This window comes from Rana temporaria, chromosome 3, assembly GCF_905171775.1.
Source record: "Rana temporaria chromosome 3, aRanTem1.1, whole genome shotgun sequence".
NCBI classification, from domain to species: Eukaryota; Metazoa; Chordata; class Amphibia; order Anura; family Ranidae; genus Rana; species Rana temporaria.
This window is the reverse complement of record NC_053491.1, coordinates 421,675,022-421,690,528: the sequence shown is the minus strand read 5'-3', so window position 1 is coordinate 421,690,528 and position 15,507 is coordinate 421,675,022. Positions and strand designations below refer to the sequence as shown.

Below are 15,507 nucleotides of genomic sequence, written 5' to 3'. Positions count from 1 at the left end.
GTGAAGTTTGCATTATGGGTGCACCTTGTATCCAATGTTCATTTGTAAGTGTCTTGCTAAAGTTTTTTAGAATGTTGGCAAGTACATGGTACAGGAGGCGTGAAGACCCATTTAGATACAATGTAAAGTTGTTATTTTGCTATATGGGTAATTGTAATGTATAAGAGGCATGCAGAGGGACTTGTCTGAGGGCACCAAAATGTGGAAAAATTGTCCTTTCATTAGAACTTGCTGGGAATTATTGTGTTTCTATATTTTCACATGGTCAAATAACTAAGGCAGATCAATTTTTGGGGGTGAGACAGGGTTTTTTCTTTGTGGCCATTGAGCACATATATAAAAGTAACATAATTACATTTTTTTCTCATTACTATCAACAAACACAACATATTAAAGTAGAACTCTGGGCTAAAACTATGTAATCTTCAAACTGTTTCCACTGACCTCATTAAAAAAAACTATATTAATTACCCTCTAGAAGAAAGATGCATATACTTACCTATTCTCCATTCTGATCACGTGATCAGCTCTCCTCTCTTAGCCAGCAGTGGCGTAAGGAGAGAGGAGGGAGCACCGACAATGGATGGTCCATACTAAGCCTATGGGTGACGTCCCTTTTAAGGCATTCCAGCCATTGTCAAGTGCTCTCTCTTCAGGTGATTGGAGTGGAGTGCCCTGAGAATAGGTAAGTATACACTTCTTTCTTCTACAAGGTTACTATAGGTGTTAGGAAAAGGAATGGGAGCAGTTTTAAGGTTTTATAGTTTTAGCCCAGAGTTCTACTTTAAGTGCATCCATGTTAATTAAATCATATTTAGTGCCTTTAACAGAAATCACAGAACCCCTCCCTACAATGGGGTAGATTCAGATAGAATCGTCTATCTGTCTGCCCGGCGTAACGTATCTCAGATATTTAGGGCGCAAGTTCTGTATTCAGAAAGAACTTGCGCCCTTAGTTACGGCGGCGTAACGTATCTGTGTCGGCGTAAGCCCGCCTAATTCAAATGTGGATGATGTGGGTGTGTTTTATGTATATTAACTGTGACCCCGCGTATTTGACGTTTTTTACGAACTGCGCATGTTCGTGAAAAAACCCCAGTGCGCATGCTCGAAATTCCGCGGCAAATCGTCATTGCTTTCGACGTGAACGTAAATTACGTCCAGCCCTATTCGCAAATGACTTACGCAAACGACGTAAAATTTTCAAAACACGACGCGGGAACGACGGCCATACTTAACATAGGATACACCTCATATAGCAGGGGTAACTATACGCCGAAAAAAGCCTAACATAAACTACGTAAAAAAATGCGCCGGCCGGACGTACGTTTCTGAATCGGCGTATCTACCTAATTAGCATATTCCTCGCATAAATCTATGGAAGTGCCACCTAGTGGCCAGCGTAAATATGCAGCCTAAGATACGACGGTGTAAAACACTTACGCCGGTCGGATCTTAGGGAAATCTATGCGTAACTGATTCTATGAATCAGGCGCATAGATACGACCGGCCGGACTCAGAGATACGCCGTCGTATCTTCTATCTGAATTTACCCCACTGTCTTCATCTGCTTTTTTTCCAGTAGGATGAAACCATCTTTGTTCAGGTACCTACAGGGTTCACATCTATTTCCTGGACTTAGATGCTGGCTCAGAGATTAAACTATTATGCAAATCTTGGTGCCTGTGCTTATCTTGGCTGTGTTCACAAATTTCTGGCACAGATCAACTCCTGCTGCAGCCTCTTACTTTATGACTTGCTACAAAATTACAATGCCGCAGTCTGATCAGTGGGAAAGAGAGGACTATCTGACCATAGATGAAAGACAAGTCGTTTTTTTTTTTTTCATTCAGCCATTGGGAATGGAGGAATTACACCTTCTTTAAATTTGCCAACAACTTTGGAATGCAGGGGCCTGCCTGATTGGACAAAGATTGATAGGGTACTTTGGGTAGGTCCCAGGCATCTACTAGCCATCGGGACAACCGGGAGTTTCTGGTGGGCCGATGGCTCAGTGGGCCGGTTTCAGTGACAGCCTGTGAAAGTAATGGCTGCGAGGGCTTCACTAAATGGCAGACCGCAGTCCGGTTTCCGGCTCCAGTGGCCATTCTACCCAGACCGCAGCCTTGCCAAGTAGTTTCTTGTGTGTCCTCTCCCCATCGCCGGCCAGCCTGCCTGCCGCTGCCAATTCCATTATCTTCACAGCATGGCAGGCGCTACAGGTCCATTTCTTCCGTAATATTGCTGCACTACCCTCTCCCCTGGGAGACTGCCTGTCTTATTCAAACAAAACATGAAGCGCGGCCACTCTGGACAAAGGGCAGGACTTTTTAAGTTCCCAGCCATCGATTACCTACCTTTAATGTGAAAAGTCCCACCCTTTGTCCAGAGCGGCCGTGCTTCATGTTTATAAGGGCACACTGCAACTCAAAGGAGCTCAAAGAAGCTGCCCCTTCAGGCTTTTGAGCTCTTATTTTTTCTGCCTAGAAACCCCTCTCCATGTTAGCCAATGTGTCCATGCACACTATGACTTTTTCAGGCATATGCTCCTACTGGCAGGAAAAAAACCCACCAAACTTGCATTTTTGAGAGGAGCTAGTGCCCCAAAGAGCTAAAAAAAAGCTAAAAAAAGCTAAAAAAAAAAGGCGTGAAAACCCACAAAAATGCCTGTTCTAGCTTTTTCTTTTGTTTATGCAGTGGTTTAGAAAGTACTATCTAGGAAAGTTTGTGAAAAAAAATGCTTGTGCTCAAAAAAGCTCGGAAGAGCTCAATAAAAACACAAGAAAGAGCACAAAAAAGAACAAGCTTCTTCAAGCTTATATAGGCAAAAATTAAAGCTCAAACGCCTGTAAAAAGCAGCTTTTTTGAGCTGCAGTATGTATGAGCCCTAAAGGTGATAAGGACTGCTTACAGGTGTGTGTTTTTTTAGTGTGCTGGCAATGCCTCTTCTCTAGGGACAAGGCATAATTTCAACATCATGTAGGCCCCTCAACTAGGAAGAGCCTTGAGTACCATGAGAGTGCCTGGCAGTGGCGGTGCGACCATAAGGGCTCAATCAGGGCCTGAAAAATGCCCCAGTGTGAAAGGGGTCTAAAATCAGCATTAACTTTCTATAAGGCCCCTTTCACACTTATACGGCTTGTCCCACGATTTGTGATGGCAAAGTAGCAAGTCGTTTCCCATGATTTTCAATGACAACCAATCATATTAGTAAGACTTCAAGTTGTTCCGACTTCAAAGTAGTCCCTGCACTACTTTGGCCCGATTTTGATGCCACTTACACAGGCATTCCCTGAAATTGCGTCCGCAAATCGCGGCAATGTCGCAGCTGCGGCATTGTGGTAAAATCGTACGACTTGGAAGTCGCAGTAGTGTGAAGAGAACTTTACGGTCCAGTACACTATATCTGAGACCAAGGCAGATCAGCACACAGCTTCTGCCAACAAAAGGTGCCTCTGACTTCTGATCACATTTGTAGGGGGCCTCTATATATATATTTAATGTAAGTATAAACTCCTAACACTTTTCCGAACGCATTCCGAATGCGGAAAGCGTTACTCATGGCAGGATTATACTAGTGTAAATAATAGATGGTGTAAGCTTTCAGTCCACATAATGATAGGATAAATTACTGTTTAGCAGTGGAACATTTTCTTCGTCATTATATTATTGGTTTCAGTATTCGGAGATTAAATGTGTTGAGAGACACTTGATATAATGGTTTGCCATTACGTAATTCACTCATTCACATTCCTTCTAAATGTCTGTCGTTTGGGGAGACCGTCCCTCTTTTAAAACCCAATCTCTGTGCCCCTCCATTCTCCTCGTTTTAATCTCCATATAGAATTCTATACAGAATGTACTAGTTAAAGAAGAGCTTTTAATAAAAATTCGAAATATGAGAACAGGCAGGTTTTTTATTCTAGAAGAGACCTACCAAATATTCTGAGAATGTTTGTATGAAAGTTTGTGTGAACTTTTGTTCGAAATTCTAGTGGATGGCCAGCTTTACTTGCCTGTTCACAATCATCTTTCACCATCTACTGGGGCAAATTAATTCATGTGTGGGAGAAATGCCATCTTGGTGCGGCCAGTCAAGATGGCTAAAGATCCTGAACCAAGAGCAAGACTGGGCAAAGATGTCAGTGCTGGCCAGAGAGCTCACATACATCACATCGCTAGAGGGGAGTATAGTTCTTTATCTACCAAATGAGTTATACCACACCCATGGGCGTCCGCTCCATAGGGCAAGGGGGGTCAATTGCCCCCCCCCCCCTGGAAGTCAGAGTGGACTGCACATTTCAGGCTCCACATGGATACATTCCACACACACACACCATATCAAAATTATTATTTTTAATAATGTGGAATACTTTCTATGTAGAACCTGAAAAGTCCCAGTATATTCCTGACATTGTCATAAGTATAAAGAGACATACAGAACACAGCCCACCTCCAGGAAAGGGAAAAGTTCACCCTTGCACTGCTGGGGGGAAATTACCACTGTTACTTCTATGTTTCCATGTTCCAGCCAGCCACACTGCTCTCCTCCTCAACCCAAAGCCTCAGCATCATTGCATACCATACAGGAACATTAACCCTGTATGGTACAACGAGGATAATGGAGTGCTACCACAGCCTGTCACAACTTTCACAGAAGATGCAGGGGACCAGTCACAGAGATTGAGGAAATCAGGAAAAGTTTGGTACACAGAGAGTATATTTGTTCCAATTTACTATGTTTATTATGCCTCAGAGAAAGGAACTGGAGAATTCACACTCAGTCCCTTTCTATTTTTCAAAAGTGAGCTATCAGGGGTCTGTAGTCCCCTGATATTTCACCAAAGCCCCCCAACAAGACTGGTAAAAAATGTAAAGAAAGGGCCAGATTCAGGTACAAGTGCGGCGGCGTAACGTACGTTACACCGCCGCAAGTTTTCATCGCAAGTGCCTGATTCACAAAGCACTTGCGATGAAAACTACGCCGGCGGCCTCTGGCGTAAAACCGCGTAATTTAAATGGGCGTGTGCCATTTAAATTAGGCGCGCTCCCACGCCGGACCTACTGCGCATGCTCCGTTTTGTAACTCCCGCCGTGCTTTGCGCGAAGTGACGTAATTTTTTCGAACGGCGACGCGCGTATGGTAATTCCGTATTCCCGGACGTGTTACGCAAACGACGTGAAATTTTAAATTTCGACGCGGGAACGACGGCCATACTTTAGACAGCAATACATTTGACTTGGTGACTTAACTAAAGTTAAGGCACCAAAAACGACAACTAACTTTGCGACGGGAAAACTAGACTAGCGGCGACGTATCGAACGCGAAAAACCATCGTGGATCGCCGTAACTCCTAATTTGCATATCCGACGCTGGTTTACGACGCAAACTCCCCCCAGGTACTGCATCCTAAGATCCGACAGTGTAAAACAATTACACCTGTCGGATCTTAGGGATATCTATGCGTAACTGATTCTATGAATCAGTCGCATAGATACTCTGAGAGATACGACGGAGTATCTGAGATACTCCGCCGTATCTCCACTGTGAATCTGGCCCATAATTTGTAAAAAAATAAAAAATAAACGACTGTCCTACTAACACCATCCATCCTATTTGGCTGCTGGGGGGGGGGGGGTGTTAACCCCAGCTAGTGGTCGAAGACAGGGTTAAATGTGACTCTGTATTGCCGCTGCCCCCTGAAAATTTTCAGCGGACGCCCATGACCACACCCAACCTTTTCACGCCCTTCTATGACCAATGAATAGATTCATGCATTCACACTGACATCCCCTATTCAGGTGCCCGACCCATAAACCATGACCTGCTAGCACTATGCATGGCGCTTGCAGTTCAACCGGGTGTGTTAGAACAGCAAATTAATATTTGGTTGTCTAACGCTGAACTGCCTCTCCGCCAATCAGGTTCTTGGGTCTGTTCCCCGTCACCTGATTGGCTGAAATGACAGGTGCTGTGATTGGACGCCTATCAGGCATCCAATCGCCTATAGGAGAGGACAGGAGGAGAGGATGGGAGAAAACCCATGGAGGACACCGCTCGCTGTCACCTGCTGCCCCACTGAGACAGGGTAAGTGCTGGGCAGATGGCGAGTGGGCGGGGATCACAGTGACGGCATTCGATGGACACGGTGGCGGCATTCGATGGGCACAGTGGCGGCATTCGATGGGACAGTGGCAGCATTTGATGGGCACATTGGGAGCATTTGATGGAACAGTGGGAGCATTTGATGGCACAGTGGCAGCATTTGATGGGCATAGTGGCAGCATTTGATGGCACAGTGGCAGCATTTGATGGCACAGTGGCTGTGTTTGATGGCACAGTGGCTGCGTTTGATGGCACAGTGGCTGCGTTTGATGGCACAGAGGCTGCAATTGATGGCACAGTGTCTGCAATTGATGGCACAGTGTCTGCAATTGATGGCACAGTGTCTGCAATTGATGTTATTTTTCAGATTTTTTCAGTTTGTTTGTGCCCCCCCAAAAAAATTTGAGCACCATCCGCCACTGGTGCCTGGTAACTCCTGTGCTTTTCCAATGCTGAATTCAAAGCAAGAACCAAACTCTGAATGAAATGACCATAGGTTCAAACATTACAACCTACTTTGCTCTCCTTCTGAAAAACAACTTGTTCTGCTTTGAGCAGGAAATGAAATTATGCTTGTTCTCCCTGCAATGTTACATTTTGCCACTAGATGGAGCCGGGAATAAATGTACTGTTTTACAGATGTTAGAGAGTGTTTAGCTTAGTGGTTGTAAACTCTGTTACACCACTTGTACCTACAGGTAAGCCTATAATAAGGCTTACCTGTATGTACTATAAATATCTCCTAAACCTGCACAGTTTAGGAGATATTCACTATATGCGATGCTGCCGACGTCATTGGTGCATACTAGCTCATTATGCCTTTGTCTTGCAGTTTTTTTTGGGGGGAGGTTGACAACCTGTTTAATAAGAGCTCCCTTCTTCAAAAGGAAACAGGTGCATTCGGGGAGCTCAGACTCCATTTCGAGAATTGAGGGAGAGGAAACCAGCCATCATTCCTGCAGCACAGGTTGGTGAACTAAACCTACATCACCTACAGGCATCATCGCTGGTGAGCATGGACTTGCCATCTGCATCCTATTTATTTCATTGTGTTTTCGTATGTTTTATACATTGTGTGCATTTCTCATCTGTTTTCCCCAATAGTTTCACCCTACCCTGTTTTTGTCAATAAAGTTTTTAACATTACATTCAGTCTGACTTCTTGCAGAATAGGGGGGTGTAGCTGCATGTCGAGTTACACACATTAAAATGTGTAGCAAGGACAGAACACAGAGGACCTGGCCTGAGACAAGCGGTCCACCAGGAGCTGGAAGAGGAATAAAGTTCAGTACAACCAGCCTGTCGGGGTTTGTTCATGTGATTATTGTCAGCAGCTTCAGCCGCCAGCAGTGATCATTATATTCTATTGGTGGGCAAACCCTCCGCCGTCAGAATACAGCGCAGCGAGAGGGATTCCCCCATCAACACTGCCTGTGTTGATTCAGGAATTAAGAGATTTTCTTTCCTACGACCTGCAGAAGGAAAGAAAATTGCATAACCTATGGCCAGTCTAGTGAAAGTGAATAATTTCCATGACCTGTGGGGGGGAGCAGGCAAACAATTAGCTTTTCATCTAAGAACAATAAAGTCGGTACAAAAGTGCAGTGAGTCAGATGAAAACACATCACATCATCCGCTCTGATGTGTTTCCTTGCCAAAACACAGTAACTACATAATATGAGCAGCCCAGCTCTCTTCACAAAAGTTGATTGAAATGAGGGATAGAGCTAGTAAGCACGCAAGGCCTTGTGTATAATAAGTGTGCCGATCAGAACTACTCTTATTGTACATTTAAACCAAAAAGCTTCCAACATTTATTTTTGCAGTGGAGAGTTGAAAGTAGAACACAGAATTTGATTTGTTGCTAGGGCTACAAAAAACATTCTTGCATACATACTGCTATAGCCGCCAGCAGTGATCATTGCATTCTGACAGTGGAGAAGCTGGTGGTTGAAGGAAAGAAGATTGCATAATCTATGCTCAGCTTTAGTCTTCCATAAGAGCGCTCCCCCAGCAAAGCCTTCAATCAAATAGCTGTCAAAGTATTAGTCATGGGGAATTTCTGGGGTGATGATGAAAAAAAAGGTAATTTCCAACATCGCAGGGATGTGCGTTTTTTTGCGAGCAGTGCTGCACATTATGAACTTTTCATAGGCACACCGCCATCTAGTGGCAAAGGGAAGAAGATTTGATGGGAAACAAGAGCTGCTCTGCTTCATTTGTATTTGCATGACTCAGAGCTGCCTGCTGTGAAGTGCGCAGGAGGAGAGGGGATCATACGGGTATTTCACTACATTTTATAACATTTCTAAACCTTGGGGAAAGGTAAGAGCCATGTTGACCCATGAAACAGTGGGCCAGATCCACAAAGAAATTACGCTGGCGTATCTATTGATACGCCGCGTAATTTCAAAGTTCCCGCGTCGTATCTTTGTTTTGTATCAACAAAACAAGATACGACGGAATGAGGGATCGATCCGACAGGCGTACGTCTTAGTACGCCGTCGGATCGTAGGTGTATATTTACGCTGGCCGCTAGGTGGCGTTTAGGCCTTATTATAGGCTTACCTGTAGGTAAAAGTGGTGTAGCAGAGTTTGCAACCACTTTAAGCTGGTCATACACTTGCAGAATTTTAATGAACACTCATACAAACAATTGTATGAAAATTCGTATAAAAATTCCCAGTACAATTGATGACTTGATAAATATAGTTTTGGAACAAATGGACATTTCCCAAACGAAAACTACATACACTTAGAAATGTTTTCTTTCTGAAAACGTTCGATCCAGTTTCTTAAAATGTTCTCATCACTGCAGTCAAAAAACTATTTCAAATTTGACCCCACTAATGGTTAGAAAATTGAACAAACATTCTTAAAATTTAAAAATTTAAACAAAATTCTTCTAGTGTAAAACTGTCTACAAAACAAACAAATTCCTCCATCCACACAACCAAGGTAAATGGAGGGAGGAATCCCCCACCGGAACATTATATTCTGACAGTGACACCCTCTGCTATCAGAACACACTGATCAGCAGCAGTAGCCACTGATCCAGAATAGTCTTCCAATGTTTACCTTCGGCAGAAGTTGACCAAACTATCAACTTCTGTCAAGCAAGGATGGCAACCAGTGACGTATCTAGGGTATGGCAGCCATGGGGAGGGGGGCGGAAAAAAGCTGCCCCCCGCATGAAAAAAAACCCACCCGTCCTCCTGTGGCCGCCTCCTGCACTAATGTAGCTCCCGGCATCGCGGCCGGCCTGCTGAAGCGCCGCGCCGGCACAGCAATTGCTAATATTGCTACTTGGCCTGGGGAGGGGAGTGACAGGTGCCCCCCAAAAAAAAATTCAGCACCAGCCGCCAGTGGTCCCCAGTGTGCCTCTCTGTCCCTTGTTATCTTAAAGTTTTCAAATGTTTTGACATGGGCGCAATTTCAGTGCTTGCCATAGGCGCCATTTTCACTAGATACGCCTCTGATGGCAACACACTGATCGACATTCATTCGGTCTCTTCTGAAATAGTAAAATTTTAAATCAGTGTATGGCCAGCCTTAATCTGCTGGGAGTTTGGCTCATTAGGACCAGAGTTCCAAATATAACAGAGCTGGTTGTGTACTTGTTCATTTTCTCACCTCACACAGTTCCAGACTCCCTGTGTGTTTCCGGGCCTGCAGATCTCTGTCCAGCTCCTCTGTGAACTCACGCAGCTCTGTCTCCAGCTGGTCCTGTCAGGTAATGAAGAGATACAAATGCTTGTATGATATATTTACAGAAACAATGTTAGCTTCACTAGAGTGTATATATATATATATATATATATATATATATATATATATATTTTATATAAATATGCAGTGAATTTCTTCAATCTCATGCACACTTGCCCATGGTTTATCTATTCAAAGATCTGCAACACTTGTTGCCAAAAATGCCCACAGCTACTAGTCAGTTAAGTCCTGTTGTGGGCTAATAACACAACATCTTTTGTGGATTTAGAGGTGTCAGCCCTGCCCAGTTGACTTCTGCTTAAACTACTTAAATCCTCTCACTCTCCTAATCTCTGCCACATAGACGCTAATTATTCTGTGGTTTTGGATAAGAACTGAGTGGACTCATTAGACTTGAGATAACACAAGGAGAGTTAACAGGACACAGGACAACTATGAACATGACATGATCAGTGGCGGTCTGTCTATAAGGGGCGTCACCCTCCCCTAATCTCCATGCGCTGGACTTTTTTGGAAGCATATGATTAGAGCCTGAGGCTTTAATAGTCTTCAATAAGGTTGGGCTCAGGGCACAGAGCACTGCCCCCTGAAACCATCCACTTGTGACATTAGCAAATCAATATTCGCTATTGTCTTCCGGTAAACAAACCCCCCCCGCCAGGTCCGCACTCACCCCATCCACGGTTGTGGCTTCCCCGGTTTTTCTCCTGGCCAATCAGGACAGGAGGTGGATCTTAAGACCGGATTAACCAGGAGGAGAAGCTGTGGAAGCCACAACCTTGGATGGGGTGAGTGCAGACCTGGCGGGGGGGTTTGTTTGCGCCCCCCAAAAAAAAATTAAACACCAGCCTCCACTGCATATGATCAACATTTGTTTTTGCTTTGCACTTACACAATAGATATAACAAAATGCCTTTGATGATATATTTAACAGACCAAAAGTGAACAAATAAGAAAAGTAATTGTTAGGCTTTATGTTTGTGGATATCTTTGCCAATTTAAATGATTGTATGGTCTTGAAAACATGGCATGATTTTAGCCGATAAAAAAAAAAAAGATTATTCTAGCCAATGAAGAGAGATGATGTTATCTAGGTAGACCATAGAGGACAACACTATTCTTAGGCCCCATACACACGAGAGGATTTATCTGCAGATACGGTCCAGCGGACCGTTTCCACGGATAAATCCTCTCAAAGATATCCGCTGATTTCGATGGGATGGAGTGTACACACCATCGCATTGAAATCCGCGCGGAAATCCTCTGCCGATGACGTGTCGCGCCGTCGCCGCGATTATGACGCGGCGACGGGCGCGACGCTGTCATATAAGGAATTCCACGCATGCGTCAAATCATTACGACGCGTGCGGGGAATCCCTTTGGACGAATGGATCCAGTAAGTCTGTACAGACGAGCGGATCCATCCGTTGGAATGGATTCCAGCAGATGGATATGTTGTGCAGCACAACAAATATTCGATCTGCTGGAATCCATCCCAGAGGAGATTTCTCCGCGGAAACAGATCCGCTGGCGTGTACACACCATAGGATCTATCCGCAGAAACCCATTTGCTGGGATTTATCTGCGGATGGATTCTATCGTGTGTACGGGGCCTTAGAGCCCTGATTCACACTGGTACAATTTGACATGCGATTTGACAGCAATGAAACCGTCCTAATCGGTTCAACGCCGCATCTGCGATGCTGCACAGATTTTAAAAAGTCGTTTCTGTATTACTTTTTGCGATTTCAGCCCGCGATTTACATTGACATTGGTGCAGAAACCTGCACAGATGTCTCTGTAATCGTGGCTGAAATCGGGACTGACAGGCAGGAGTTTGGCTTCATTTCTGCAGCCCAGTGTGAACCTGGGCTAAAAGTCAGATTTTCAGTCTGAGTTTTCACAGCTGCTACTCAGGAATTGCTAGAGATTGGCATAAGAGGGAAAAATAAAGAGTATATGTCAGTCTCTATGTACACGTACATCAGCTATTGGATAGCAAGGGCAATGGCACAGTTCAGCTTAAATAAAACACTCTACTGCTGAAAAACTCTAATAGCTAGATTCAGAGACAGTTACGCCAGCGTATCAGTAGATACGCCGTCGTAACTCTGAATCTACGCCGTCGTAAATTTAAGCGTATTCTGGAAACCAGATACGCTTAAATTAGGCTAAGATACGAGCGGCGTAAGTCTCCAATGCCGTCGTATCTTAGGGTGCATATTTACGCTGGTCGCTAGGTGGCGCTTCCGTTGATTTTGGCGTAGAATATGCAAATGAGCTAGATACGCTGATTCAGAAACGTACGTGCGCCCGGCGCATTTTTTTACGTCGTTTACGTAAGGCTTTTTCCAGTGTAAAGTTAGTCGAACAAATAGCTGGCCTAGCCAATGTTAAGTATGGACGTTGTTCCTGCGTCGAATTTTGAAATTTTTACGTCGTTTGCGTAAGTCGTCCGTGAATGGGGCTGGACGTAATTTACGTTCACGTCGAAACCAATACGTCCTTGCGGCGTACTTTGGAGCAATGCACACTGAGATATGTCCACAAACGGCACATGCGCCGTTCGTTAAAAACGTCAATCACGTCGGATCACTAGTCATTAACATAAAACACGCCCCCCTGTTCATCATTTGAATTAGGCGCGCTTACGCCGGCCCATTTACGCTACGCCGCCGTAACTTAGAAGGCAAGTGCTTTGTGAATACAGCACTTGCCTCTCTGACTTACGGCGATGTAGCGTATATGTGATACGCTACGCCGCCTCAAAATTAAGCTAGTCTATCTGAAGCTGGCTATAAACCTGTATTTTAACATCACATCTGTTCGAAGGGGAGTTTTAATCTGACTGTTAGGTGTGCACAATGTAGACAGCTAGTAAACAAGACATATAAGAAACATTTAAAATCAAAATATGTTTTTTTGGGGGTTTGGCTAGTAAATGGTTAAAACCCCTGTCAGGTATATTGGTGCCTGATTCCCATAAGGGTGATATCCCTTCACTTCATATCCCACAGAACAAAGATAGGTGAAAGGGAGGGAAAATCCTCTCTTTGCCGGTTATCACCAGGGCAGATATCCCAACTGGAAGATTTTTCCAATTATTTCTGTTCCAACTGCAAATTTTGGATTTCCTCCCATTATCCTTTCCACCTGCCATGGTCACGAGGACTAATAAAGTGTAATAGCCAGATTCAGAGACGTTTACGCCGGCGTATTAATAGATACGCCGTCGTAACTCTGAATCTAAGCCGTCGTACATTTAGGTGTATTCTCAAATTGAGATACACTTAAATGTAGCTAAGATACGACGGCCTGCACCGTCGTATCTTAGCTGTCTAGTTCCGCCGGCCGCTAGGGACGTGAACGCTGATTTACGCCTAGAATGCGTAAATTAGCGAGATACGCCTATTCACGAACGTACGCTTGCCCGTCGCAGTAAAGATACGCCGTTTACGTAAGGCGTTTTCCGGCGTAAAGTTAGTTGAACAAAAAGCTGGCCTAGCCAATGTTAAGTATGGACGTCGTTAACGTTTCGAATTTTGACATTTTTACGTCGTTTGCGTAAGTCGTCCGTGAATGGGGCTGGACGTAATTTACGTTCACGTCGAGACCAATACGTCCTTGCGGCGTACTTTGGAGCAATGCACACTGGGATATGTCCACGGATGGCGCATGCGGCGTTCGTTAAAAACGGCAATCACGTCGGGTCACCAGTCATTAACATAAAAAACGCCCCCCTGTTCCTCATTTGAATTAGGCGCGCTTACGCCGGCCCATTTACGCTACGCCGTAACTTAGGAGGCAAGTGTCTTGTGAATACAGCACTTGCCTCTCTGACTTACGGCGGCGTAGCGTATATGTGATATGCTACGCCGCCTCAAAGTTAAGCCAGTCTTTCTGAATCTGGCTATAAATCTCCCCAGCAGAAACACAGACAATAATAGAAACATGGTGGATTTAACACTTTTCTATTCTATTCAAAACTTTAAAAAAGTTAAAAAGTCTTTCATTAGTCTGAATCAAAATAGGTGAATGGATGTTCTGCACATATATTGGTCACAAAAAATCTTGTTCCATAATATCTGGAACACACATCATATTCCAGACTTTTCACACATCCACTCAGTCACCACTTACCAACACTTTAGTGGATTTCACTCGATCTCTGGATGTGGGGCTTAAAGGACGGGCCGAAGAGTTGACTCCTAAAGTGAAGTACTTGATCTTCTCTGTGGGGCTTTTTGGAGAAGACGTCTCTCTGTTTGTAAGGAGTGATTGAGTATGAGGAAAGTCAGAGACTCTCGAAGTGTACGATGGCCTAGAAGAGTCTGAATTAGGTTCTGAAGTTTGCTTTTGGTTGGCATTGGCCTGTGTTTGTTGAGACTGTTTGGAGGTAGAGATTGTTGAGGAATGGGTACCAGTGGAGCGACGTGTAAACTGTGACTCTTCAGACCTGCTAGGTGGAGATCGTTGTTCTTCTGATGGTTTATTTAATACGAGATGAGAATATCCAGTGGCGTGTAACAAGGTTGATGAAGGGACTACAGATGTCTGAACTTTGGAGGTTCCGCTTATCGTGCTGGGTGACTCCCTGACAGTAGGATTCAGTTTTATATGCAGGTCGCTGGTTTCTTTACTTCTTATGGATTGCTCATCCTTATCTGGCTCATTTTGTGGTCCTTTATTTAGATTTCTGTAGAGAAGAAAATTATGTATATTGAATAATATAAACTATAAATGTAAATTTAGTGATCCGGTCATGTAGTATAATCAGGCTGTAAAACATTGCTGTATCTGAACCCAAGAAAAAAAAAAAAAAGCATATCAATAAAATGCTGTTATGAAGTGACAGAGTTAATTCAATATTTACCTAGAAACTGTTTTCACATGGTGGGTCCGTGATCCGTCTTCAGCCTGGATAGACCCCTCACTGTCACTGTCTTCAGCATCTGAAGAAAAAATTGTTTCATACTGATCTTTATGGAGATTTCTATTTTCTATTGAGTTATTTAGTGTTAGTGGTACTTACCTGACAGCGGATGGAGAATTCTAAACATGTTCTTGTACCATTCTCTGGGTTTGTCCACACTCTGAAAAAAACAAAAATCAAGTGATTATTTTTTTTGTAGGGGCCCATGCCCTTGTAACACGCCACTGGATAAACACTTTCAATTTGTATGCAATCAGGCAGGCCCTTACACTGCACGGTTGAAGGTAAATCTATAGAAAATTGTATAATTGTCCCAAAGCCATACAGAAAGTGAGAGGAAATCCCCGCAAGTTGAGGTAATTTCTTGGGTACACTAGCTTTGGTGACCTGTGGGTCCCCAAGAAATTTCCTTAACTTGCAGGGATTTCCTCTTACTTCCTGTTTGGCTATGGGACAGGAAGTGAAGGGAGATCTCCACAATGAAACAGAGATGGCGTTATATCCCTCCCTTACTCTATCCAAAATGAAAAAAAAAAGTTTGCCTTTAGTTCTACTTTTTTTTTTTTTAAAAGGTTTTTATTTGCCATATACACATACATAGGGGATAACAGAATATGCAAGGTACAAGGGCATTTGAAAACATTCCTAAAGTGTAGGAGAGAAAAAAACATGGTCCTTGACCTCCATATACAACAATACTTCAAAAACCTTTAGTTCTACTTTAACCACTAAACCATCA

The 15,507-nt window shown here is 43.8% G+C and overlaps 1 protein-coding gene across 1 annotated transcript in view; it reads right to left on the bottom strand.

The window, feature by feature from the left end:
- SORBS3 (sorbin and SH3 domain containing 3) overlaps positions 1 to 15,507 on the bottom strand; it is a 66,424-nt gene that overhangs the window by 39,067 nt on the left and 11,850 nt on the right. Inside the window, exons 4-7 of the mRNA XM_040346163.1 lie at positions 14,868 to 14,928; positions 14,709 to 14,787; positions 13,976 to 14,531; positions 9,740 to 9,832 (exon numbers count right to left, since the gene is read on the bottom strand). Of these exons, the coding sequence (XP_040202097.1) occupies positions 9,740 to 9,832; positions 13,976 to 14,531; positions 14,709 to 14,787; positions 14,868 to 14,928 (789 nt within the window). The remainder of the gene's footprint in view (positions 1 to 9,739; positions 9,833 to 13,975; positions 14,532 to 14,708; positions 14,788 to 14,867; positions 14,929 to 15,507) is intronic.